Source organism: Aspergillus eucalypticola (assembly GCF_003184535.1).
Source record: "Aspergillus eucalypticola CBS 122712 chromosome Unknown BO83scaffold_14, whole genome shotgun sequence".
Lineage (NCBI taxonomy): Eukaryota > Fungi > Ascomycota > Eurotiomycetes > Eurotiales > Aspergillaceae > Aspergillus > Aspergillus eucalypticola.
The window spans coordinates 683,844-709,740 of NW_020290288.1; the positions used below are offsets into that span (position 1 = coordinate 683,844).

General features: G+C 50.4%; 6 protein-coding genes across 6 annotated transcripts; 2 read left to right on the forward strand and 4 right to left on the reverse strand.

Annotated features, from left to right (window-relative positions):
- Nucleotides 1-150: 150 nt before the first annotated feature.
- On the reverse strand, nt 151-6,223 carry chsE (chitin synthase class Va). Its single transcript, XM_025537383.1, has 4 exons — nt 5,873-6,223; nt 5,628-5,816; nt 345-5,575; nt 151-285 (listed from the first exon to the last, which is right to left on the reverse strand). The coding sequence occupies exons 1-4, from the start codon at nt 5,983-5,985 to the stop codon at nt 254-256; spliced, it is 5,565 nt and encodes a 1,854-aa protein (XP_025387658.1). The 5' UTR covers nt 5,986-6,223; the 3' UTR covers nt 151-253.
- Nucleotides 6,224-9,597: 3,374 nt separating this feature from the next.
- Nucleotides 9,598-15,775, forward strand: csmB (putative chitin synthase). Its single transcript, XM_025531412.1, has 4 exons — nt 9,598-10,388; nt 10,437-14,060; nt 14,108-15,372; nt 15,428-15,775. The coding sequence occupies exons 1-4, from the start codon at nt 10,096-10,098 to the stop codon at nt 15,523-15,525; spliced, it is 5,280 nt and encodes a 1,759-aa protein (XP_025387659.1). The 5' UTR covers nt 9,598-10,095; the 3' UTR covers nt 15,526-15,775.
- Nucleotides 15,776-15,896: 121 nt separating this feature from the next.
- Nucleotides 15,897-16,645, forward strand: BO83DRAFT_417746 (uncharacterized protein). The gene is made up of 2 exons (XM_025534774.1): nt 15,897-16,325; nt 16,388-16,645. The coding sequence occupies exons 1-2, from the start codon at nt 16,015-16,017 to the stop codon at nt 16,545-16,547; spliced, it is 471 nt and encodes a 156-aa protein (XP_025387660.1). The 5' UTR covers nt 15,897-16,014; the 3' UTR covers nt 16,548-16,645.
- A 1,996-nt stretch (nt 16,646-18,641) lies between these two features.
- On the reverse strand, nt 18,642-18,974 carry BO83DRAFT_389408 (uncharacterized protein; the record flags this gene model as incomplete). Its single annotated transcript, XM_025532800.1, has 1 exon — nt 18,642-18,974. The coding sequence occupies one exon, from the start codon at nt 18,972-18,974 to the stop codon at nt 18,642-18,644; it is 333 nt and encodes a 110-aa protein (XP_025387661.1).
- A 1,119-nt stretch (nt 18,975-20,093) lies between these two features.
- BO83DRAFT_362324 (L-glutamate gamma-semialdehyde dehydrogenase) lies at nt 20,094-21,928 on the reverse strand (the record flags this gene model as incomplete). Its single annotated transcript, XM_025529502.1, has 3 exons — nt 20,094-21,607; nt 21,654-21,761; nt 21,806-21,928. The coding sequence occupies 3 exons, from the start codon at nt 21,926-21,928 to the stop codon at nt 20,123-20,125; spliced, it is 1,716 nt and encodes a 571-aa protein (XP_025387662.1). The 3' UTR covers nt 20,094-20,122.
- A 515-nt stretch (nt 21,929-22,443) lies between these two features.
- BO83DRAFT_437975 (ATP-binding mismatch repair protein PMS1) lies at nt 22,444-25,789 on the reverse strand (the record flags this gene model as incomplete). The annotated part of the gene is made up of 3 exons (XM_025536052.1): nt 22,444-25,525; nt 25,608-25,704; nt 25,757-25,789. The coding sequence occupies 3 exons, from the start codon at nt 25,787-25,789 to the stop codon at nt 22,500-22,502; spliced, it is 3,156 nt and encodes a 1,051-aa protein (XP_025387663.1). The 3' UTR covers nt 22,444-22,499.
- Nucleotides 25,790-25,897: the final 108 nt, after the last annotated feature.

Here is a 25,897-nt window from a genome sequence, read left to right on the forward strand (position 1 = left end):
ACAGCTAATGAAACAGAATGTAACAGGAACGATAACGACGTTCATTGATTAAGCATGCGTTTTGGAGGGAGATTGTTTGCAGAAAAAATAAATAACGATAACGATATAATGATGATGTTGATGCAATCGTCGTCAATGTCATGGACAGATGGAGGTTTTTCTTGATCATGTCAGCTAGAGTGGAGGACTAGCTGATTAATCGACTATTGCGCATCCGGGTAGATGCCAATTTCGTAATCGAGAAACGATCGGTTTACAGATTGCCGGCAAGAATGGCTTCGGTGGCTGTAGAGGAAATGATGTCAGTGAAATTCTGGTTAGTAGATGTTTTTGTGCAGCCTTACCTGAGTTGATGTAGGGACGTTTAGCGTCAAGGTTGACGCCGAATCGTCTCTCAAGTTCCAGCTTGATGCTCTTCTTGGTCACCGTCATCAAGTCTGCGGTGCGCAGGATCTCGCGGATCTCCGACAAAAGGACATCGTCGGCTGGCAAGTGAGACAAGTCTTCCATCTCCATCTCCATGTTCCGGCTCATCATCTCTGAAGGTGCCAAAGACATGCGAGACGAGTAACGAGGAAGGTTGAACTGAGACACTGGTCTCGAAGCCGGGAATCCGTACTCAGATTGCATTGGGTGGTAGGACTTGGTGCCGTAAGAGAACCCAGAAACCTCTGAACGATCGTCTCGCGAAGTCTGAGCTTCCCACAGTTCGGCCTGATATTCCTCCCACGTCTTTTTAGGGATAGACGACGGGTCAAACTTTCCTTCATCGGAGATAACGACCTTGCGGCCCTTCTCTCCAGTAATGACACGTGTATTACCCCAGGAGAAATCGTCCATATGCCAGAATGAGTACAGGGGCAGAGCCAGCGACGAAATAGGGATACCAAGGATGTAAATGAACATCCATCCAATCATGTCCCATTTACGCCGGAAGATGAAAATGAGTGCCTGCAGACCGTAGATGGCAGCCAGAAGCACGAATGATGTCCATGGAATCGTGGATGTGTCATGAATGAGCCAGTAGATCAGATAAGCGATGTAAGCAACGGTGACAGGCTGTATGAGTGTACTGATGAGATCCACAAACACAATGAAGCGCATACTGAAGCAACAGAAACCGCAAAGCTGATTCAGTGGTATCAGCTCAATTAGATTGTGGACCGTAGAATTAATCCACCGACGACGTTGCGACAAGAACACAGCGAAGCTCTCAGGGGCGATTGTGAAAGCTTTAGCGGCCGAGATATACTTCGTCTTGTACTTGGGATGGTGCTTGATGAGCAGTGTTGTCAGATAACGATCTTCACCCAAGTGCAGCAAATTCTTCATGTGGAGAGTGTCGACACGGATTTCCGCATAGGCTTCAACTATCTCTTTGCTCACGAACAGAGGCTTCCCGCTTTCGGCTGAGCGGATGCGATACATGGTGAAGCAACCCGGCAAACAAGTAATGGATCCGAAAAGACTCTCAAAGGCTTTGACAAGGTTGTGGGAGATGTAGTATTCGTAGACTTGAATCATTGTCACCATTGACGTTTTGGCGTTCGAAAGAGCAGTTTCTCCACAGATACCCAAAATGCGGGTATCGGCCAGCAGAGTTGACACCATTCGTGTTGCAGCATCAGGAGCCACCACCGTGTCGGCATCTACCTGTAGAATAAATTCATAGAACGTGGGATTGACACCGATGATGTTGCGTATCTGGTGATATATCTCCAGCTCCATAGGACTCATGGGAAGGTTGTAATGGACGCGGTTGAGGAACCGCATGAGCACCATCTGGGAATCACGCTTTCCTCTGTTACCTGGCCGAGCGACCTCGGAGGGTTTACCGACCTTGACAACAACCAGGAAAGGAACGATGTGGCCCATGACCTCATAGAGACCCGAGTAAATCTTACCCATATTGTGCTGTTTCATACCTTCGCCCAAACTTTCGAAGCTTAGCGGCTCGGGGTCGACGGATTCGGGTACGCCTAGGATGTCTAGGACGATTCGAGGGGTAGGACGATCGTTTCCTTGTCCGATAATCATACCATCACAAATAACCACGAGAAGTTTGCGTTTGTCATCATAGCGCATGCGAGCCATGGAGTCGATAGCACGGCGGAGGGAATCCTCGTCTTCAGTGTAGGCTGGGACTTGACAAATAATGAACTTGTCGAGATTCTCTGGGAGATTCTTCCTCGAGAATTGCAAGGCCGCCAAGAACTTGAAGACGACAATCAAACAGATGAAGATTGATATGGCGAGGATGAAGTAACGGGCAAACTGACAACGAGGCGAATTACGTGTATCCACATGGCCGACAAAGAAAAGATTGTCTAAGCAGAGCTGCATACGTTCGCGCATCACGTCGGATATTGCCAGGTCCTCCCAGTATTTTGTCAAATCTTGACCTGGCAGTCGTTGGAAAAGTTCCACGACAAGGTCATCCATGAAGTTGCGATCGACGTTAGCAGGGACCGATTCCCCTACAGGCGCTTGCACTCTTCGCCCTCCAGCCACATATGTCGTCAGGTCGTATACCCTCCCGTTGATACTTCCAATATACTGTGACTCGTCTCCCAAAGTTTTCAGGTAATGCGGGGTGTAGCCAACCCACCCTTTGAAGTAGTTCGCTTTCAGCATTATCATCTGCTCCTGAAACCAATCGGGGCGAGACTCATTGGTGAAGTAACGGAAGTCATGGTATACCCAATTGGTATCACTAGTGCTGACGGTGGTGGCAGAGCCGGAAACGTTAGTGGAAGAGTAGTCCAGGAGCACTGTAGGGTCAATAGAGCCCGTTTTTCCTGGGCATAAAGCCGAGACCTGAACTGGGAAAAGACCGGTAGCATCGGTACCAGCATATTTCTTGAGTTGTTTCTCCGGGACGATATCTGGGTAGTGAGACGGCATGAACTTGCCCAAATTGAAAACTATACCGCGAATCGCGACGAATGAATTATGCCCATCCTTGCCGTTGTGTGTGCTCAGCTCACCCGAGGAATACACATGCTGAGTGGGACAAATCAGACCAGGGAAAGCGACAATGAAGAAGATTGCAAAGGCACAACTGAACCAGATGATTAAGTTGATCGCAAGCTTCTCACGCCAGGCGGTTCTAACATCTTTCCGGGGCATGCGGCCAAACGTTTTGATCATAAAGTCTGGGATATAGAAGGTGAGAAGGTAGACAATTGCCATCCAGCGTTTGCGACTTCCGGAGACAGGCGCCTCATCCACTTCCTCCATCTTCTTTTCGTTGCCCTTTTCGAGCATTTGTTCTCTCGTATCCAAATTCCGGAACATGTCGCCCGAATTGAATGCAGAGGCGCCGGCATCTGAGCGCCCATCGAACTCACGACTACTGGAGTACCCCTGTTTTCCATCCTCCCCGTAGATGAAACCACCCGGGGACTGATCAGACGGGCCGAGGAGCCGGACTTTTGAATCAGCGTAGCCGCCAGCGCGCGCGTGAAGGAGGTTATCCCCGCCTTCATCAGAGCCTTCCGCAGGATATACAGGGACAACACGCTCGCCTAATTTGGCAAGATCGGCCCAGCAGCGCTCGCTGAGAAAGACACCCGTGCTGCCTACCCTAGCTTCGTTCCCTGGCCACCGCTTCTCATCCAAGACGACTTCGGACTTCTCTCTGTCGCTTCCCACAACGACGTTGCCAATCTCAGCCAGGCCTAGAAACTCGGCAAACGGGAGGAAGATGCTGAAATCGGCGTTCCTGAGCCGCTGACTGATCTCCGCGATGCCAAAGGTCTGGACCTGTGCTCTCACGCACTTGCTATCGAACTGGTTCGCGATGCGGCGATCGTTGGGTTTCAGACAGAACACAAAGTAAGGGTTCAAATTGGCAGAATTCAAGCATTTACTAACGATATCCAATGAAGAGAGGAACTGGCCCGCAGCGCCTTGCATACCGCTAGCCAGGATCATGCTCTTTCGGCGGCCGGAACTTTTTGACATGCTACCGGCTTGACTCTCGTATTCATCTTGATCGTCCGCTTCAGGTGCATCGAAGGCTAACCGAGATGGTCCAGCCTTCCGGCGAGCCATGCTGGGCATTCTCATAGGCTTGGAGCTCACCTGTGCCTGCATAATCGCGGTACGCTCCTGAGGATGGGTGACGGTCTGCAAAGCTTCTTGACCAAATAGGTCTCGCACGAAGTCACTACTTGTCGACCTCATCAGGTTCATGAGATCTCCCGACACAACATCGCCATTTTCCTCCAAAAGGCCATGCACGGGGTAATCGACCTCTCCGGCGAAATGCTTCACCGTGAATGCGGACCGAGCACCTTGGGAGATCAGGGTAGTCCCTTGTCCCGTGCTGCCGACTGTAATGGCGGGGTTTTTGTTCTCGAACCGCTTTTTGACAGACTCGAGGAACTGAGAGTCGGTCCGGCCCCGCTTAGTCTGATCGTCGAGGATGCTTAGAAGGCCATTTCCGGGTTTCAGTAAGCCACGAGTAGCACCGCTGTTGTCGAAGTAGCTTGTAGCAGGCACAGTAACTTCTTCACGATCCAGCATCTCAGCCTTTCGCTCGAAGAATGACTGCAAGCAGAAATTGTACAAGGACTCGGTGGCCGCATTGCTCAGGAGCTGATCGAGCGTAGAGCCAGTTGCGCTGGCCTGAGAGAATCCAGGGAAGTCGAGGATGGAGACAGTGTTCGCCACGCTGTCTTCAGCTGCACATATCCGCTGATTGATACCCTCGAAGATATAAGCCACCAGTAGCGAATATAGGGTGCGCGCGAGCCCATCAGCATTTTGCCGAGCGCCCTTCGGATCAAGCATCACTGTCACGCGTTCCCGACGAATCGTCTTCGTCCGATACCCGAAGCTGGTCTCCAGCTCTTCCACCCCCAATCCCAAAAAGGCAGCAATAACAGAAAGGACATCCTTATTCTTGACGACGGTGACCGTTTCGCCACCCTCATGAGAGTAACCGCCCGATTCCTCCGCTGTAGTGGTAGTGGCTTGACCGCTAACAAAGTCCAGCTGACCAAGGTGAAGAATGGTAGCAAGGATCTGACAGAATTCGGCGATCTCACTGCGAGGGAACTCCAATTTCCTGAGTGCGGTCTTGAAGTGTTGGAAACCATCGGCATCATTAATACCGACTTTAAGCTGAGTGGGGTGGCCGAGGTATCTCCACCTCTTGTGACCAATTGAGGCGCCTGAGAGCTTACCACCACTCGTCGACACATGTATAGAACTGTCGAAGCCCAAGTGTTCCTTCTCTGCAGCACTGGTACCGGCTAAGAGATAGTAGAGCACGTGAAAACTACGTTCTCCCGTGGGCACCGAGGCAATGCGACTACGCTCCAGCCTGTGGTCGATAATCTTACCACCGATCAAGGTGGGATTGACCGAGGAAGACCCGTCGTATTGCAGTTCCAGGAACAGTCCAGCTTTGGACGCAGTTGGCGTAGTCACGGACTTGGTCGTAGTCAAGGTATCAAAAACGAACGCAGCGTAAGACAGCTTCGACGAGAGTGGGGTCGAGGAGAACGAGAGAAATGATGATAACAGGTGTGAGCGAATGGTCGTCTTTCCAGAGCCGCTTTCACCACTAGAATGACTGTCAGCTTTCCATATAAGCAGTTATCGATATGTATGCTCACAGGAAAACAATGGCCTGGTTTTCTCCACGGGCACCTAGCCGAGTAAATGCACGTTTGGCGAGGTCTTCCGCCTCTCCCATAGCACTTCCTTCCTTGTCGCCATCGGGACCGCGGGATGATGTTGTATATGTGTTCAAGCTGATCAATGCCTGGGAGGAAAGACGGGCTGTCGGTAAGCCCACATGAAACCTTAGAAGCTGCTGTCAGTGAAATGAGCTTCATACTCTATGTTAGAGAAACCATACCGGCTTGCAAGGTGCGCGGTCAAGTGAGTATCCGACTGTAAATGCGCTGGTAGGGATGGTAACGACGACTGGGCATGGGACGGTGTACGCCCGGAGGGTGCAGGTCCAGTCATGTTGCTGGTGAGGTTACCACCTCAAGGTTGAGGTTGTGGAAGTTGTCAGGCTTTCGCCGCAATCACCACAAGGGCACCTGCAACAAAATCTGTAAAGACTGTGGCCGACAGAAAGCGAGATCTTGTCTGGACCGTAATGGAACTCTTCAGGTATGCTTGGCCGAGGTGGGCTATTTCCAGCCGAGGAATGTTCGATTATCTTGGATGGGGAATTCCTAGTAGTCTAGGGAAGATAGGTGCATTGCTCGTATAAAAGGTAAATGCTAGCCGATCACAAGACAGAGGGCGATCGGGGACTATCCAAATCTCCAGTGTGGTGAATGTGAAATGGGAGCAGCCCTGCTGACGGAGGTAGCGAGAGGCAGGCGTGGCGCGATCCGGCCAAACGATCGTATATAGGCGGTTTGAGATGGATAAACGAGGGATGCTCAACGAAGAGCCTTGATTAGATTAGAATAACAGGGCCAAAAGAACCGAATGAAGAAGGAAAAGAGAAAGGTAAGGAAAAGAAAAAAAAAAGAGGCAGTCAACAATACAAGTGCGACAGAGGAAGAACACAAGTTGCTGCTGGGAAGCTGTCCGGGGTTAAGCAGCGGAACAATAATATGGACTACTGTTGATAAAGGGAAAAACTTACAGACTTTGGGCTGTGGTTGGTCTAGCTGCGACTCGGCGCGCCAGCACTAACAGTCACTATGTTGCCCGACTGGGTAAGTCCGTATGGGACTGGTTACCAGACGGCGGGGGGGGGGGGGGAGGGGAAGTTGCAAATTACTAGCGGGATGGTATCGAGGGGGTTTTACACGGTTTGGGGGAGGGGACCACTACAAAGTAGGTCGGTGACGGAGAAATCAATTGATTCATGTGGAAAGAAAAAGAAAGAAAAATTTCACAGGCCAGAATGTTCATCCCGAGCGGCCAGAATCATGTAGGTCATCATCCACATCCCAGATAGTGCGGTGCTTGTTTCTTTCCCACTTCCCACCTTCCGTATCTCCTGAGATTGGGGATTATTTTTGGGACGATGCATCCTGCGCTGACAGCCGAGGACCCGCGGATCCTCAGCCGGTGGGGATTTTCAGTCCGTTCGGTCGAACCGTCCCTTGATGGTCTGGTTACCGGTTAGGTTAAGACCCGAGCCAGTCCAGTCAATGAGGGGACCATATTTAGATTGATCCCACTGGCTGTGGGATGGTTGAGGAGGAAAAGAAGAAAAATAGAAAAGAGGGAAAAGAAAAAGAAAAAGAAGAGACATCGGTCTCACCAGTTCCCGCCTCGAGATATTTTGTCAATCCTCGAGCCGAAACCACACTGATTTCATGAATTACTCTTTCCCTCATTCTGGGGTCTCAGATATACTACGCAATAACTTACTTCAATACTTTATTACTTCATTACTCCGTACTGATGCGAAAAACAACAGGACTGGCGAGAATGTGAGACGAGGCTTCCCGGCCGCCCCAATCTATTCTGGCAACCGGATTCAATCTTATGTCAATCATTCAGCGCCACACGCAGGAAAAGGGGTCAAGTCTCCTGCCCTCTCCCTTTGACAGCAACTCACGCTTTGGTGACCGACAGGAACCCGGGGGCATGAGGCCTCAATATATGCACCCAGGCCTGCAGCGTCTCGAGTTGATACATATTACGAGTCAGTTGTCGGCCGGTTAGCGATCTGCGGTTAATATCTAATAACTGTGTAAATAGATAGATAGAGGATGGAGCCATGGGTGTCGATGGCGGAGACTTGACTATTTGGGATTTAAACTGCGAGTAGGCCAGAGCAGAAAAACCTCACTCACATCCTCGGTCGGGAGATCGTGAATGATCACCCACCACTACCACTCACAAGAGCAGGGGGGAAAAGAAAGAGAGATAGCCAAGAAAGACCCTGAGGGGCCCGGGAAAACATAAAGTAAAGGAAACAGGCTAAGCAGGTGAGTGGTCGGGGTGGACCGATTGGATCATTCGATCTGTTGATGAAACTAGGGGGTGGGTGGGATTTCCCTTGTGGTTGCTGGTCGGCGGTAAAGCACTTACTCCGTAGAACACGCTGGAAGATCCAGTTTTCTACCATCCATATCCACCCACAGATACTTGTGTTTTTCTTACTCTAGAAGCCGTGCTGGATGGAGGCAGCCCAGAATCACAATGACTGACCTTGTTAAAATGACTTTTGTGTCTTTGTTGAGAGAACGAAACGTCACCTGTAACAGTACGGCTTGAGGTTACCCAACTTAAAGTTTCCCTTCATACCAGACCAGTCATTTATCTATTACTAAGTGAGTAGATAAATAACTAACTAGTTAGTCCTCACTAATGAGATACTCCTTCCCTATTCAACATGGTTAGTCGGTCTCTACTACCAGCATCAGACAACCACCTTACCTATCTCGTAGACCACTACCGTGTCACACGGGCGGGTATTACGATTATGGATGCTGCAGAATAAAAACAATGGCCAGGTTTCTTGGAGAGGGGGGCGCGCACTCCTTTGGAACAAAAATAACAACAACTTCAAGGCGACCCGCCGGCACTGGGCGGCGCCATCGTAAATCATGCATGATCTCTTGGGTTTTTTCATCACAGCATATGACAGCTTTGCCCCTCCGCTTCCCAGTCGATGGATATCCAGAAATAGCAGAGACAAAGAGAACGGACCCAACGATGTTGTTGGCAAGGTTGATAAGCTGGTGGTGGCAAGATGGTAAGCAGCCATTGGCTTTGACTGAGACATTGAATGTTGTCCTGCCGGGTAGATCCAGTCGCACTGGCTGAATGCTGGATGGGAGAAACCCTCAAAACCTCACTAGTACCGTACGATGAGATACGGCCTACCCGATTAGGTATCGAGCCCCAGCTCGGGTGAGACAAAGTGTGCCATTTATAGGGTCCTTAAGGGTCTAGGGCCATGGATCTGACCCTTTTAGCCCCCTCCATTGGTTGGCTGTAAAGTACTGATGCACGCCACATGACATTTTCAGGGAGTCTGATGCTGGCCCGGGAAATTTTCAATACTCCAGTGCAAGGGTTCTATTGCTGCTTACCTGCACCAGTAATGTATGTATCTGTGTATCTATGTATGCGTGCTGCAGGAGAACACCTTTTATTCTTTCTATTTTTTTTTTCTTTTCCTACTTTCTTCAAATTGGCTTTTTCGAAACCCTCGTCGCATTTCTCCGAACTGGACTAAACTCAGTAGTCGCAAAAAGTGTGCGAGGGGGAGGCGAAACGGTATCCTCTTTCGGGAAGCTCCTAGTTCGGTTACTAAACGACCTATCGCCTTAGTTAGAGTTAGCTAGCGGATGGCTAGCAGCAACCATAGTGCTTTTCGCTCGGTTTTCTTTGCAATTGCAAGGCTTCGGGAGGTCCAGGATTACCAATGAGAAACCCGGACGACGGGACAGAACCTCAATTGAAACAAGCAGCCCACCCACTCACTGCAGAGGTAATTTTCATCCTGCCATACCCGCCCATCCCCACTAGAGTTAAGCTGTTGGTGGTAAACTAAACCCAGAGATACCATACAAACAACAAATTGGGGTCAGCGGCCTCGCATCATGCTCTCGCTCTCTTTCTCTCTCTTCTCTTTCTGCTCTGTTGCTCGGTCTTCTGTCGGTTTAGTTCCCCTCTCGCTGCTGCTTCTTTGATGTTCATTGTTTTGTGTTTCTGTCAGTACTGGCTGTGATTCTTTGCCTTTTCATTCTCCGCTGCTTCTGCTGGTCCGTTGCCTCTGTGTTTTGAGCATAATCTTAATAATTTGCAGCCTTTCGTATGCCAACATTCGCTACGACCCATCGCTTCTAACGTTCGCTCCAAACGATACCTATCGCCTGATCGCTGATCTATACCTGCGAATCCATCTCGATCGTTGACAGTCAACTTCAGGGAAGTCAGCTCTTAATATAGAAACTTCAGAGCACTTCTGTCGTTTGAGTTTATTCACATGCATCCATCGCCTGCCACCCGGTGAAGCTTGCGACACCCCATGCTTTGACCAGCGCTCGATATCCTTTCACTCGTTCAACCTGGTCTATAAGAGCGACCTCCGGATTGGCACTGCGCCTTATCACTATCGTTATACAAGTTCTGGGTCGAGCAAAATTAGCCATGTCAACTCGTTTCTCGGTCTATTCGAGTCATTCCACGGGCGTTTCATCGTCCCGTCCAAGTGCTTCCTCAACTGTGACGACAACAACGCTGCTGAATGCGCTGCATGCACATTACAACTCGGGGCAACCCTATCAACTGGATGCAGGGACGAGCTTGGTGGTGAACACATGGGCTACCGCTACCCGGACAAATCCCAATGGTCAAGAAGGAGGGACGGTAGATCGGGATTTGGCACTCAGAGCTTGGGAACATGCACGAAGACGAGCAGAAGATGGTTGCATTGTGCTATGGTAAGCATCAAGTTTTTAATCACATGGACTAAAGGCTAATCTGTTCAGCTCAACCCATCAATCAACCCCATCTATATTTGAACCTTTCCTGGCGGCGCTACCTCTCACCACTCCGAACATCGCATTTACCGCTCTTACAGCTCTCCGACCCTTCCTGTCCGCTGTAACCTCTTTCAACCCTTCTTACTCTCTGTACTCTGCTCTGTCTGCTCGCTACTCCATTAACCTGAAAGGTGATGTTGTAGGCCTCTCACTGGCACTGTCCACGTCTGGCATCAATGTGCGCAAAGGCCTTCTTGATATACCTACAGAAGCCGGTTATCGAGCATTTGACGTGTTCTATTACCTTCTAGCTTCGATCTCGACCCCAGCAGAGCGAGAGTTTCTGAACCTGAAAGATGCCTCCTCGTACGCTCTGCTCAGCAAGTCAGGTACATATACGCCACCTGCGTACCTTCCCACCGCCGACGACGCTGCTGCTGCGGAAGACTTCAGAGCTGCACTCAAATCGATCGGCATCAAGGGAGCGGCTCAGCGTGGTCTCCTGTCCACCCTTGCCGGTCTGCTGAAGCTTGGTAATGCCACTGGCTTTCTGGTTGACCAGGAAGATCTTGAGGAAGCATGTGATGAAGTGGGTGGTCTGCTCGGGTTGGATCCGGAAGTTCTGCTGCACAGTTGCTCCACTGATGATCGCGAGGTGCTGATCTTGGGGATCTACGAGGCACTGGTCGACTGGGTGATCGAAAAGGCCAACGAGGCCATTTCCAGCGAGCTTCAAGCTATTCTCGACAACGACCCCAGCACCAGTGGTGGCTCTGGTCCTGGCGGCCAGTGGACTGATGATGACACGGTCAGCATTTCTGTGGTGGATATTCCCAGACCTGCTCTAGGAAAAGCTGTGGCAGTTCGCAACGTGTTCGATGACAATACTGGTATCAACGCGGAAATGAAGGAGGATGGCGTCACTGTTCCTCCTGTAGGACATGCTATTGCAAACGATGTTTCCTCTGCGGTAGCCCAGGTTGAGGCGGACCTCGGAATCACCACGGGTTCTGCTTGGCACGAACGTGAGTATAAACTCGGCAAGCGACAAGAAGTGCTGGAGAAGGTTGGGCTGGAAGTCGACATGGACTCGTTCCTCCGAAAACTTTTGCTCCCTGTTGAATCCGAAGGTATTACGGTTGGCAAGCGGGGCCGTTTTGATCTTCCCACCACGCTGGGAAGTAGCAGAGTCTGGCACCATATCTCCGTCCACCCGACTGATGATCTGCCCGAGACACTCAACACCTTCTCGCCGACGGCCGCCTGGTCAGCCGGAGTCGTGTCCCGGCAATTGCGGGAATGGAGACTTGCTGAATGGGCCAACCGACGCCTCAGGCAGATTGACTTTACGGCTGACTTCGACATGGATGAGTTCGTCGGCCGTTATTGCCGTCTCGGATGCGCGGAGGGTCGGGATGGTGTTGAGAGCTGGTTGATGGAGAGAGGCTGGACCAACGGAGATGCCTTCGTGGGTCACCAGCGAATCTGGATGAGAGAAAGTGCATGGTGGGAAGCTGAAACAATGCTTGACATGAAACCAGACGAGCCCGCGACGGCCAACCCTTTCCTGTACGGGAACACCATGCTCGATGCTGGGTTGCCCCATTATGCGGGAACTCCTATGGCAGAATCCACCAGCCTTCTGGGCAGTCGAGATGACCTTCTCAACCACCGCCAGAGCACGTTGGCACCCAGCTTCCATGGGGGCGCCAAATCAATCGCTCCAAGTGTCCCCCAGACTCTAAACGTGGGTGGCGATTATGGTCTCGGCTCGAAGGGTGATACTAGGAAGTGGGACAATCCGTATTCTGACGAATACGCCCATTATAACAACGGCGAGCTCGACCCTGAAGTCGGCGACCCCAAACACATTGAGAAGAAGCCCATTACTCAGGGCCGACGCGTCTGGGTCGGATTTGTCTGGGCGTTGACTTTCTGGATTCCATCATTCGCTCTGCGCTGGATTGGCCGGATGAAGCGTCCCGATGTCCGGATGGCCTGGCGCGAGAAGCTCGTTCTGATGCTTATCATTCTGCTGTTCAACGGTGTGGTTTGCTTTTACATTATTGCCTTTGGTGATCTGCTCTGCCCGAACAAGGACAAAGCTTGGAATGAGAAGGAACTAAGTTGGCATGCTCTCGACAACGATTTCTATGTCAGTATTCATGGAAACGTCTACGACATCACCAAGTTCTGGAGACTTCAACACAGTGATTCTTCGATTGAAACGACAACGACCAACATGAAGCCATTCGCGGGTGAGATTCTGGATCAGTATTTCACCCCTCCGTTGACTCGCTTCTGCTCGCCATACGTGACGGAGCAGTCAGTCACTCTGGAGTTTAACAACACCGATGCCCTCGAGTATCCCAACGCAGAGCACTACTGTGGATCTTATCACACCCCCAGTACCACCACCAAGCTGCATAACATTACTTGGTATGAGGACATCTTTTTGCCCAAGATCAAGACCTATTACAAGGGTCCCCTGGTTTGGTCGAAGAGCACCATACAAAAACAAGCAACGGATAGTTCACGGTATTGGGTCATCGTTCACGATAAAATCTATGACCTCACGGACTACTTCTATACCGCCGAATTGTTCGATGATGACGACACTTACGCCTTCCTACCGTCGAGCGTAACCGACTTGTTTAAGGATTATGCGGGTGAGGATGTTACCGACAAATGGCAGAACACAACAGACTTCCAGCAGTCACAGACGTGTCTTGACTATGTCTTCTATAAAGGCAAAGTGGATTTCCGTGACAGCCCCCGCTGTACGGTTAACAACTGGATTCTTCTCTCGTTCACGGTTCTCATCTGCGCTGTTATCCTCGTTAAGTTTGTTAGTGCCCTTCAACTTGGCTCCAAGCGTCGTCCTGCACCACAGGATAAGTTCGTTATCTGCCATGTGCCGGCGTACACAGAAGGCGAGGATGCGCTGCGTAAAGGTCTCGACTCCCTCACGGCTCTTCAGTACGACAACAAGAGGAAGCTCATATTTGTCATTTGTGACGGTATGATTGTTGGTGGCGGAAATGATCGACCTACGCCTAAGATTGTTCTCGATATCCTGGGAGTCGATCCCAAGGTTGATCCCCCGGCGTTACCGTGCAAGGCCATCGGCCAGGGTAGCGAGCAGCTGAACTACGGCAAAGTGTATTCTGGCCTTTACGAGTATGAGGGTAATGTAGTCCCGTATATTGTCGTTGTCAAGGTCGGCAAGGAGTCGGAGCAGAGTCGGCCCAAACCTGGAAACAGGGGTAAGCGTGACTCGCAGATCATGATGATGCAGTTCCTCAATCGGGTACACCATCGTTCACCTATGTCGCCGCTGGAGCTGGAGATCTTCCACCAAATCAACAATGTCATCGGTGTTGACCCCGAGCTCTACGAATACTGTCTAATGGTGGACGCCGATACCAGTGTCCGAGAAGATTCACTCAACCGTCTGGTTGCCGCTTGTTCCAACGATGCACGCATTGCTGGTATTTGTGGTGAGACCAGTCTGCAAAATGAAGAGCGAAGTTGGTGGACGATGATTCAGGTGTATGAGTACTATATTTCCCATCACCTGGCCAAGGCATTCGAGTCGCTTTTCGGTAGTGTCACATGTCTTCCCGGATGGTAAGTTGATTCAATCCTTCGACAGGTTCGTTGACTAACAGAAACAGTTTCTGCATGTACCGTCTGCGGACCGCCGACAAGGGCAAGCCTCTGATCATCTCTGATAAGGTTATTGAGGAGTATGCCGACAATGATGTTGATACTCTTCATAAGAAGAACCTCCTGTCGCTTGGTGAGGATCGTTTCCTAACTACACTTATGACGAAGCACTTCCCGGAGATGTCCTACAAGTTCATTCCGGATGCGTACGCCAGTACGGCCGCGCCAGAGACCTGGTCGGTCTTGCTGTCGCAGCGTCGGCGTTGGATCAACTCAACCGTGCACAACCTGGTGGAAGTGGCCATGCTGAAAGATATGTGCGGATTCTGCTTGTTCAGTATGCGATTCGTCGTGTTGGTTGATCTTCTCGGAACGGTCATCCTGCCTGCGACTTGTGTCTACCTGGGCTACCTGATCTACCGCGTTGCCAGTCATACCGGTCCCTTCCCTATGATTTCGATTGTCATCCTGGCAGGTGTGTATGGTCTCCAGGCGATCATCTTCCTTCTGAAACGGCAGTGGCAGCACATTGGCTGGATGATCATCTACATTTTAGCCTATCCTATCTACAACTTCATTCTCCCGCTCTATTCGTTCTGGAAGCAGGACGACTTCAGTTGGGGTAGCACGCGTATCGTCATTGGAGAACAGGGCAACAAGCGCGTGGTGGCAGTGGACGACGAGGGCTTCGACCCGCGCAGCGTGCCGCTACAGCGCTGGGATGACTACGCGCTGGCCAACAACCTGCCGGGACGGCGCGGTGACTTTGGTATGAGCCAGGAAAAGATGTACAGTGGCCGTTATGATGACATGGCGCTGGAGATGGATGACATGCACTCGAACTATTCTTCGGTGAAGCCGGCATCGACGATCCTGACGGGGTTCCCGCATCACCAGGGCCGCCACGGCAGCCCGTACATGCCGCCGCAGTCGCCAGCACCGTTTGCCAACACCCCGGGTAACCGCAACTCGCACATGTCGAGTCTTACGCGATACACGGATCAGCCGTTTGCCAGTGGACATATGGCGTCACGGTCGGTGGGCAATCTCAGTGTGCCGGACGGATTGACCAACCGCCACAGCGTGGGGCTGATGCAAAGCACGGAGAACCTGCTCGGGCGGCCCAACTCGCGCAGTCCCGTAGGTGGGATATCGCGACCTGTGAGTGCGTTCGACTTCCGGGGAAGCGGCGGGCCCGACGAGGGGTCGATCACCGAGGCGATCCGCGCCTGTTTGGCGGAGGTAGATCTGGACACGGTGACGAAAAAGCAGGGTGAGTGACCTTCCACTGAGGGTTGATAGGATAAAATGCTAACAAACCGTAACAGTGCGCGCATTAGTCGAGCAGCGACTACAAACGACGTTGATAGGCGACAAGCGGACGTTCCTCGACCGACAGATTGACCACGAGCTGGCCAATATGTAAAAAGTCGACGTGAGGAAGAGATGGGATGTAATGGATGTAATTGATTTTGTTTTCCAGTGTATACGCGAGCATACATAGCTATCATTTGGCAGTATATGAATTTCGGGCGGGCGTTAGCGTGGGCAACATTCATTGATGTGTAAAAATTGAATATGCATTATCAGCGTTATGTATACAATGTTAGCTTGGTTGCATTTGTTGAATGACAGACAAGACAGATAGACAGATAAATAGATGCATTAGCGCCGTACATGTTGCATGGAACATTTCCAGAGGAGGACACCGGAGCTAAGTAATCCTCTTCCGCACAAAGAACCATTCATAAGTAACCTTCCCCTTTCCTTAACCCATGGGAACCCCACAAACCCACCCACCCCTCATCCATCCACCCATTCAACCCCCCTCTTATCATCTATCTATCAGATAACCATAACCATACCCATCTCCACATCAACCACCACAAACCCCTCCCCAAATTATAAAAAAGCCATGCCCCCCACCCCCGAGAAAAGCAAAGAAACCCTAGAAGCCAAATCGGCCTTCAGCGCGACGCTGCTCAACATCGGCAGCACACATGCCAGCCCGCTCGTGGAGCGCGCACACACCATCACAGAGAATGCCGCGGCGCTGGACAAGCAGCAAGCAGAGCTAGAAGCACATACGGCTGCGCTGGCGAAGCAGAATGAGAGCTGGGATAAGTTGGCGGGGGAGGCACGGGACGGGTTGAAGGAGATCGGGGACGTGCAGAATTGGGCCGAAATGGTGGAGAGGGATTTGTTGGTGTTGGAGGAGATGATGGGGTATGTGGAGAGTAAGGGGGATGGGGGGGAGGGGAGGTGAATGGGGGTATTATTGATGATAGGAATGGAGTTGGGAAGGGGAAGGGGAGTGCTAATACTAGTACTATTGATGGAGGAAGTGGTGATGATGATGATAATGTTGTTGATGATGGAGGTACTACTAATGGTAGTAGTGGAAGCGGGAGTAAGACAGGATCATCATCGTGGTTTAAGTGGTGGTAGGAGGGGACTCATTCATATTGTATACGGCAGATATTGACTTGGTAATTACTGGAAAAAAAGGAAAAAAACTTCTTCATTGCACGCCGAATACTTTATACAGCCTTTATATCCTTCAAGAAAGGCAAAAGTTATACTGCCATATAAACGGATATCCAAACAGGATCCTTTTATCAGCATCACTACTATTTTAAAGAGCTATGACTATAGAATGTTGTGCTAGAACCGAAGCGATCGAAGAAAATAGTAGATACACACATCTCTACCATTAACGTCTATACCCATTAAAAAACGAAGAGAATTACATCTATCCAAGCAAAAGAAACACCCCTTAAATGAAACTTCTATCCCGATATCAATCTAGTCGAACAAACTATCTATCCATCGCCGACTCCCAATTCTGCCCCCTCCACCCAAAGCGGTCAAAAAACATACAGATTGCTGACTCGGTTTTTCGGGGCTGTATAATTTGGATATCCGTCTATAGCCGCCTATATCCGTACTTTTCGATGCGAGGTTCGCTAGGTTCTGCCGGTTTTGGCGGTCAATCAGGCGGTCGGGGCTACTAGTACTACATGTTGTAGATGGTAGAAGGTTTAGTAGGAGGAGGACTACTTGCGCTCAATATTATCTGACATTAATAATTAATCGGTCGTGGAATCCTCGATTATATCTAATTAATCTTGGGAGATAGTGGTTATCTAGGAGCGATGGAATTATGTGCACGCCTTTAGGTCAATTTCCTTGATCACTAACCACTATATGACACTCTTCCTCCCATGGAATGCTCCCATCTTCTCTTCCTCTGCATCTCCCATCGAAGAGGAACCACCCCACGATCTAGATCTGCAATAGCAGAACAAAACCTCCCCAGCTGGAATTCAAATCATTACTCTACCGTACCTTCTTTGATAAAGTGATTGAAGAGGTATTATTATCTTTATATTAGACCTTGTCCCACTAGACTGCCCATCATTTTTGGCCTAGTGCCCCTGAGCCGCCTGTCAGTCATCAGCCTCAGTTTACCCTACCATCCAACTGAGCCCGGATTTTGTTCAATATATATATTGCTACCTCAGCTGCTTCAGGCCATAGAAAATGGGGTAACCCTGAATCGATCATTAAAATTCGGGTTTTTTCGAGAAATTCGGGCTCCGGCCCTTTCTGCAAAGGCATTTTGTTCAGGTTGACCCTCAGGGCTTTGGGTGGCTAAAATGCCTGTTTCTTTGCAAAATGCAAAATAATCAAATAAATTAGGGTCTCTGTCTGAGTGAAAATGTGTCGAGGATTCACTTTGAACTGGATTTGTATAAATTGCATCATTTGTATCAAGGATTGATAAATATCTGATTTATTTGCAAGGGTTTGTCCAAGGTGATATTTCGTGAATGGGCAATATATATATGGCTTATATATATTGCTTATTTTTCATGCCTGGAGGCATATGAATAAGATTCCAATGCAGGCAGTCGAAAGGTGTTTAACTTATTTGTTTTGGTCGTCGTGAGATCAATTCATCTAAAATTGTAATTGCGTAGGTTTGCCTGTATCTGGCGGTGCCGCGAATCCATCCGTCGTCGGTATATTGTACCAAGTCTCCGGTGCGAGAAAAGCCCAATCAACTCGCAGGCGATTCATTGCAGCGACAAGGTCACTCCGTCGTTCCTCTTCCGACGGAATACATACGCATCCCCCGTGTATTATCACGGAGAAGCTCTCCATAAGACAGCCATCAAAGGCGTAAGAAGAAAACTGACGTGCACGCGATGTGTGGGTGAGATATACTCTTGGGCCGTCGCCTACGGCCCAAGATGAGACAGATCGATGTTCAATTACCACCCCTTTAGGAGCGCCTGTACTCCCGGAGGTAAACATAGCATAGGCGGCATTGTTGGGTTTTAAACAATTATCTGCTCCTCGAAACGAGTTATGGTCTTCCAGCACTGTCTTTTCATTTACAACCATTACATTTGAGACAAGACGGCAAGCTCGTGGTGCAGTTTAAGATGAAGTTATCACCAACTGTGCCTTTACCTTTTGCCAGATGCTCTCGAGTCGTTGGAACGGATGTGATGGGTCAAGTAGTACAAAAGCGCCTCAGGCGTGCAAGATGCCCAGGATCGCAATCACTGTCCACCGGGATTTCTCGAAGTAGATAGGCACGAAAACCTCGGGTGCCACACCCTGAGCAGACAGCAACGCAACGAGCGAGCGAGCCAAGTTATTGAGTTGCCGATACGTAAAATCGCCATCCCAAGCACATACTACGGAAGCTTCAGGCTGTTCTTGATAGCGCTGTTCGATTAAGTCCTGTATGTAGGACTCGATGGCCACGGGTGGTTTTGCGAATGGTTGCTCGGATTGTGAATTGTAAGCAGGCGCTAGGCCTTCGTTCTGTGTAAGACGAGGATTGCTGGACAGAAACGACATTGTGACATGATTCAATTGACAGTATTCCCCTCCCAGGTCGTTTCCGGAAATTTGTCGTTGTCAGTCGGGTTTTCATATGTCTCCTCTTTGTATGAAGGAAGAGGAAGGGGAAAAGGAAGAGGAGAAAGGGGACAGGGGTGAATCTAGTAAGAGACTTCGAGCACCTAATAGTATCTGAGAATGTCTTAACGTTTGATTTCATTATGGAATGACACCCAATACTAGGATTGATCTTACCACTTTGAAGCTGTCCTGTAAGAGCTGTGGTTGAGGAACATATGCGGGAGTAGGGTTGACTTGCAACTGGCCGAATTCACTAAGATTGTAGACAATCTGGTTTCGTCAGTACCAGTAAGTCTTTGGTGATATTATAGTAGGATCCAGGAATCACGGCATGTTTGTGTGACCTTTCTTAACCCTTGGGGCGTTATTGGATTGAACCGGAATCCTCCTACAGTCCAGATCCCAGCTCACATGTTGATGATGATGGAAGAGTTGGCGGTCTCATCATCATTATTGCGTCCGATGTAACGTAAGGCTATACAGTTAGTAGCTATCTGGCAACGTTGGAAGTAGTTTGCAGATACGGGGAACCGAATACTTCTGGTTTTCGAAATAGTATTTGCACTTCGTCAGCCAATTCCCCCTTGCCTGCAGGAACGCATCAATTGAGCCAAGCTCGATCATCTTTCACGAAACCGTTATCCGTTCCGGCTGCAGGAATGTGAGCCATATACTCTGCAGATTAGTTGCGTTTCACTAAAGTATGCTTATTCCACTGCATTCATTACGATGCCAGTGGAAGGTAAAAGCCCTAGGGCTAACGGGGTTTCCGTCATAAATTGAGCAATTCCAGATAATAGAAGACTGCATGACTTGTTTAAGACAGGCCTTTGTCGGGAACGTATATTGACAGCTACTCTTAGAATAAAGTTATTTTAAAACTCAATCTCATTCGGGGGAATCGTTGGAAGTTTGAAATTACAAGAAATGTATATCTATATATTCAGCCCCATCAACACATAGTAGTATTAGAAATGTTCTTCAACAATGCAACGCTACTACTACTACTACTGATACTTACTAATGCTAATTGAGATCGTATAATAGATCAATCTACCTTAACCCACTATCAACACGCTGCAGCATCACACAACATTTGAAGGATACTCCACCTCCTCCAAGCTCCCAAACTCCTCCTTAATCGTCCTCACACTCACAAACCGCTGCAAATGCGCCATCGTGCCCGTCTTATCATTCGTCCCGGAGTCCCGACTACCCCCAAATGGCTGCTGCGCGACCGTCGATCCCGTACACTTCGTGTTCAAATACAGCATGCCCGCCGCATGACGCAGCGCCGTCTGTGCCTGTCGCGACGCATACGGTTCCTTCGCATAAATACTCCCCGTCAAGGCATAGCGCGATGTCCCATCCACCAGCTTCAGCGTCTCTTCCCACTCGTTGTCCGGGTACACATATACGCCTAGAATAGGGCCAAACAGCTCCCGAGACATGATCTCATGTTTCGGGTTCGCGGTGCGATATACAGTGGGGTGTACGTAGTACCCCTGACTCTTATCAGCGATACCGCCGGCAATGAGTTCGAGTTCGGGATCGTTGCGTGCGGAGTGAATGACCTCCGCAAGACGGTCGAAGGCGCGTTCGTGGATGACGGGGTTGATGAAGTGGGCGTACTCGTCGACAGGGCCGACAGACAGGCGGGAGAGGTGGTCCTTCAATGTTTGCTGGAAAGCAGGCCAGACGGATTCGGCGACGTACACGCGGGAATTAGCGGAGCATTTCTGGCCCTGGTATTCGAAAGCGCCGCGGATGGTGTTAAGAGCTGCGTTGGTGATATCCGCTGAGGGGTGCACGAGGCCCCAGTTCTTGCCGCCGGTTTCGCCGATCACGCGCGGGTAGGAGTTGTAGATTCCCTCGCCGATGGCATTGCCGATTTTTTTCTGCAGGCCTTTGAAGACTTGTGTAGATCCGATGAAGGTGAGGGCGCCAAATTCGGGACGATGGAGGATCGTGTTGGTTACTTGTTCGGCGTCGCCGGGGAGGAATTGGATTACGTCTTTGGGGAGACCGGCTTCGAGGAGGATCTGGTGCAGGAGCCAGCTGGCGTGGAGGGCAGAGTCGGATGGTTTCCAGATAACGACGTTACCTAGGAGGGCGGCTGGGCCGATGAGGGTTGCGCCTAGTGCGGTGAAGTTGAATGGGGCGATAGCGTAGACGAAGCCTTCTAGAGGCCGGTATTCGAGCTTGTTCCAGGTGCCGGGGAGGTGGACCTTAGGCTGCTGGGCGAAGAGTGACCAGCACTCTTGAATGTAATGACGGAAGAAGTCGACTGTTTCTGCAGCGGCATCAATCTCGGCTTGCCAAATGTTCTTGCCTTGGCCTAGCATGGTGGCAGCAACAATCTCAGAGCGGTATTTGCCTGCGATGAGCTCGGAGGCGCGCAGGAAGATGGCCGCGCGGTCTTCGAAGGGCATGGCCTCCCAGGCTGGTTTGGCTTTGAGGGCTGCATCCACGGCGGTGTTAATCTGCTCGGGCGTAGCGGATGCATATTCGGCAACTACCTCGTTGTGGCGTGAGGGGTTCTTTTGGATTTGGGATTCGATAGTTTGTGTCTGAATTGTTAGCTGCGTGGGTTCGGTCACAGGAGAGGTGACTTACTGTGGAGCCATTGATGGTGAGTGGGATGTTAAAGGGCATCTCACTCTTCAGCTTCTGTAGAGCTTGCGTCAACTCAGCCCTCTCAGATGAGCCTTTTGCGTAGTCGAGCTGGTGATGTTAGTGAGTGTCATGGTATCGAAGGAGACACTTACTGGCTTCTCATTCTCGAACTTGGGAGGATGCCATAGACTGAGGGCTCGCAGTGGCTGACCTGCCCTTCGGGTGGTGTGCAGAATCGATGCGCGCACGCGAGGTGAGAAGTAAAGTGTCCGCATGATGGTCTGTTAGTCATGTATATACTGAGTGTAAAGTTGAGACTTTTCGGGCAAGGAAGGGTATTTGTAGAAGCAGCTGTCGGGAGGAGTCCCGAGCGGGGAGTGTGGCATCCCCGCAATCCCAATTGCAACTGCAAGGAGACCTGCAGCTGCATCCAATCGTGACGTGTCGTACTACTTGATAAGTGGCCAAGAGATGGCCATGATGCACCAACCATTGAGATAACTTCGGCGTAGGTACCGACTGTTATCGTGCGTCTATCCTTTCGGGTGCCGATCCCGAGGGTCCCTCATTCATGCATCCAGATACGCAGCAATCGGGCTCGCGTAGTCTCAGCAAATCCATCGCATTGGAGTATGATGTGATAGCTTATGATCCAGTCGTAATCTGTTCTCATTGACCGCACTCAGGTTCGGAATATTGAAGGGTGAAGCGTTTTTCAAAGGGTGATAAACGCAATCGTAGATGAGATAGAATATCGGTTAATCCTCAAAATATATATCCAATGACTCCGCTGGTCTATAATGTTATTCAAAAGTAAACCGTAAACCCGAGCAATCAAACTTAGATCTACTCAGCTTCCTCAGCTTCCTCCTCACTCTGTGCAGCCATTTCCTGGTAGAACCCTCGCCATATATCCAATGAATCTACTGGTTGGTCTTCCTCATCAGCCAACTCATCCCATTCGTTCCATTGCCCCAAGCTCATCAGGTGCCTCATAGTTGGCCGGCCATGGGGACAATTCCACGGCTTATCAATGGTGCCCATATTATGCACCACCTTCTGCATCTGCTTGACCGTCAAGGTCTTGCCGATCATGATGCTCGACCGACATGCCCGCATGGCGAACATCTTCCGCACTTTGCTCGGACGAGGTATATACAATCCTGATGCTGACCGTGCAGCGTTGGTAGGCGTCTCCGACAATAAAACAATGAGCTCTTCCAGATCCCGAATCCCAAAGACCACTTCTTTGCTCAAGGGCAGCGAGACTAACTTGCAGCGGCGCCCGATAGGCTCGTCTCCGCTTTCGTCCACTTCTACAATGAAGCCGTTCTTTTCCAGCGCGGCTTGGTTCTCAATGACAATCTCCTCCTCCACTGCAGTGAGATCGAGGCGCTTCGGTTGGACGAGGCGCTGATTCTGCACCACGGTTTCTGCCTGCAGTCGTTCGAAGTTGAACTTTTCATCAGAGGCATGCTGGTCTATGATGAAGAGTTCGTCTTTCGCCGATGATTCAGTACCCGTGTCATCGGCGGATGAGCGCGTAGCTAGAATGAACCCGAGATTGAACTGCCCGACTATCCGCATGTTGGCAAAGTCATCTTTGCTAACCGTTAATGATAGCCTTTCCTCAGCCGTTTCTTGTTGCGTTGCCGTCTCATCTTCGCCCTGGGAGGGGCCGTGGTGCTCTTCCCAACGGCGGAGGCTTTCCTGTAGTTGCCCAAGCTGTGATTGTATCTTGGAAAGAGAACCATCGATAGTACTCATTAGCTGCACAGTAGAGTCACGGTGAGCAGCCCCCTTATTCATCTTGTTGGCGCGATGAATGTTGTTGTCTTGTGGCAATGCTGCTTTCTCCTCTGCTTCTTGGATGAGTCGTTGGACTTCTGCTTCTTCATGACGCTTTTTCTCTTCCTCGCTTATATTCTCCCCCGAGGAGCTAAGCTGTTGTGAGTTTTGAGAATCATTGCCATTGCTGGCTTCGTGATTATGGTGGTCACTGCTAACATCTTCGGGAGGGTGATCCTCCTCATTGTCTGACGGAGCATAAGATTGAGATTCATCATCTTCCACTTCTTCCACTTCTTCCTCGACTTCCACTTCTTCCTCTTCTTCCTCTACAGGCTCCTCACTTGCATCTTCAGCTTCGTCATCCAGAATTTCTTCATCTTCACTTTCCGGCTCCATATGTGATCCCGGAGCAGCAAAATCCCTCATATGCTTGCCGAATATGCTAGGACGCGAAGGGGTGTGTATCCGTCTTTTGCGGGTCGTAGGGCCAGCGGCATCACCAGCACCTACGGAACGCTTTCTGGGCAACCCACTCCCCACCATAGATGTAACAGTCCGGTTGCCGATAGTAATGGTAGCCATCTCAGGAGGCATTCGCCTTGGCCGCATCCGATCAAACGCGTTTTGGATAGTATTGGGTGTCTCCTCCAGGGGGTCAGCTATCTGCGTCGACGAAGGCTCCTCAGGAGCCATGTCTTGAGATGAGAGATTATCGTCACGCTGTTGGGGGGCTTCTTCCGCGGTTTCCTCTTGTGTGAGAGGCTGTGGTTCACCAGGGGAGTCCTGCCTCACAAAGAGGTCATTGTCTTCTTCCATTGGTTCAGACTGGTCTTGAGGTGATGAAGGCATAGGCTTCTCTTGTACGCTTGGTGCATCCCGTCCTGCAGGAGAGGACACAACTGGACTACTGCCACGGGCACCAAGACCGCTCAAGAAACTCTTCATCCGGTCCTGCGAGCTCGACTGCACTTCTCCAGTCCCCTGGCTTCCCACTGGTTCCTGATCATCAGCCGCCGAGGAATTCACATCATTCACTGCAGGCCGGTTCGGACTCTGAGTCTGAGACTGCAAACTTCCCAAGCGTTGTTTGATAGTAGGAGTCGGCTTCGACCCAACAACCAACGACTGCGGCACCGTCTGATCCGACGACTCAAACAGTTGCACCAGCGATTCCTTCAGCGAATCAATCAGCGCTCCCGCATCATGCAACAGAATGGTCCGCTTATCCGGGGACACATTAACATCATAAGCGTTCGTATCCATATGGAAATCAGCAAACACAAACGGCGACTGAGACACATTAAACGACTTATACACCTCATTAAACGCCTTTGCAATCTGCGGCAACCCACACGGGCGGGAATTCACAAAGAACATCTGCCGATCCGGAGTCTGTCTCCCCTCCCCAAACACCGGTTTCGAGACATGTCCGCGAACCGTGAGCTTATTCAACTCCCCAGACCCAGTAGTTCTCCTCCCTGCCGCAGCAGACGGCTCAAACTCCAACGCCAAATCGAGCGGAATCAGCGCTAACAGCGTCTTCGCCCCATACACATTGGCAATATTCTCCTTCGTCGTCTGGTTTCCATTCGTGCTGAACACGACCACATTCTTCGTTTTGCCCACCGAGTTCCGGACGCTGAAGCGCACCCCCGTGCTGACGCACGCATACGCATGTAACAGGTTCAACACCTTGCCATACTCGCGCTTGATGTTCTTCTCCAGCTCTCGCCGCCGTACCGGTAATCCCCTGAAGATACTCTCCACTGAAGCTGTTGTCCCTTTTTGCCCCGCGACTATCTGCGTCTTTTTCAATTTCCCGGAGGGTTCGAAATCAAGTCGGGTGGCTTTGGGAGCTTGATTCGCTTGCGCCGTGGTGATGCGGAAGTCGGACAATGCGCATAAGGAGGATAGCGCTTCGCCGCGGAATCCAAAGGTGTGGAGAGTGGTGAGGTCTTCGTAGGAGGAGAGTTTGGAAGTGTAGTGCTTTAATGCGACGTTGGCGTAGTTATCGGGGGAAATTCCGCTGCCGTTGTCTTGGACTTCGATTAAGTCTAGACCATTGTTTTTAAAGCGAATTTCTATAATAATTTCAATCAGAGATTTAGTGACCTCAACATATGGCACGCAATGTGGGCTGGATTTAGGTGGTTGTTGTTGTACCTATTGAGGTTGCTCCGGCATCGAGACTGTTTTCGACCAGTTCCTTTGCAACGGAGCACAAGTCAACGATGACTTGACCGGATTGGATTTGATGGATCTGTAGTGTACGGATTAGAAGGTATCTTAGTATGAATACCAGGCAGACGTACTGAGCGGGCCTCGATAGCCTTGATGGTCGCCATGTTCATGCCATGGTGAGAGTGAAACTTGAGGGGGCAAGAAAACGCGGTGACACGCGCTCGCCGGCCACTTTACGCGGTGGGCTGTAATAAGCGCATCTCCGGGCGGGA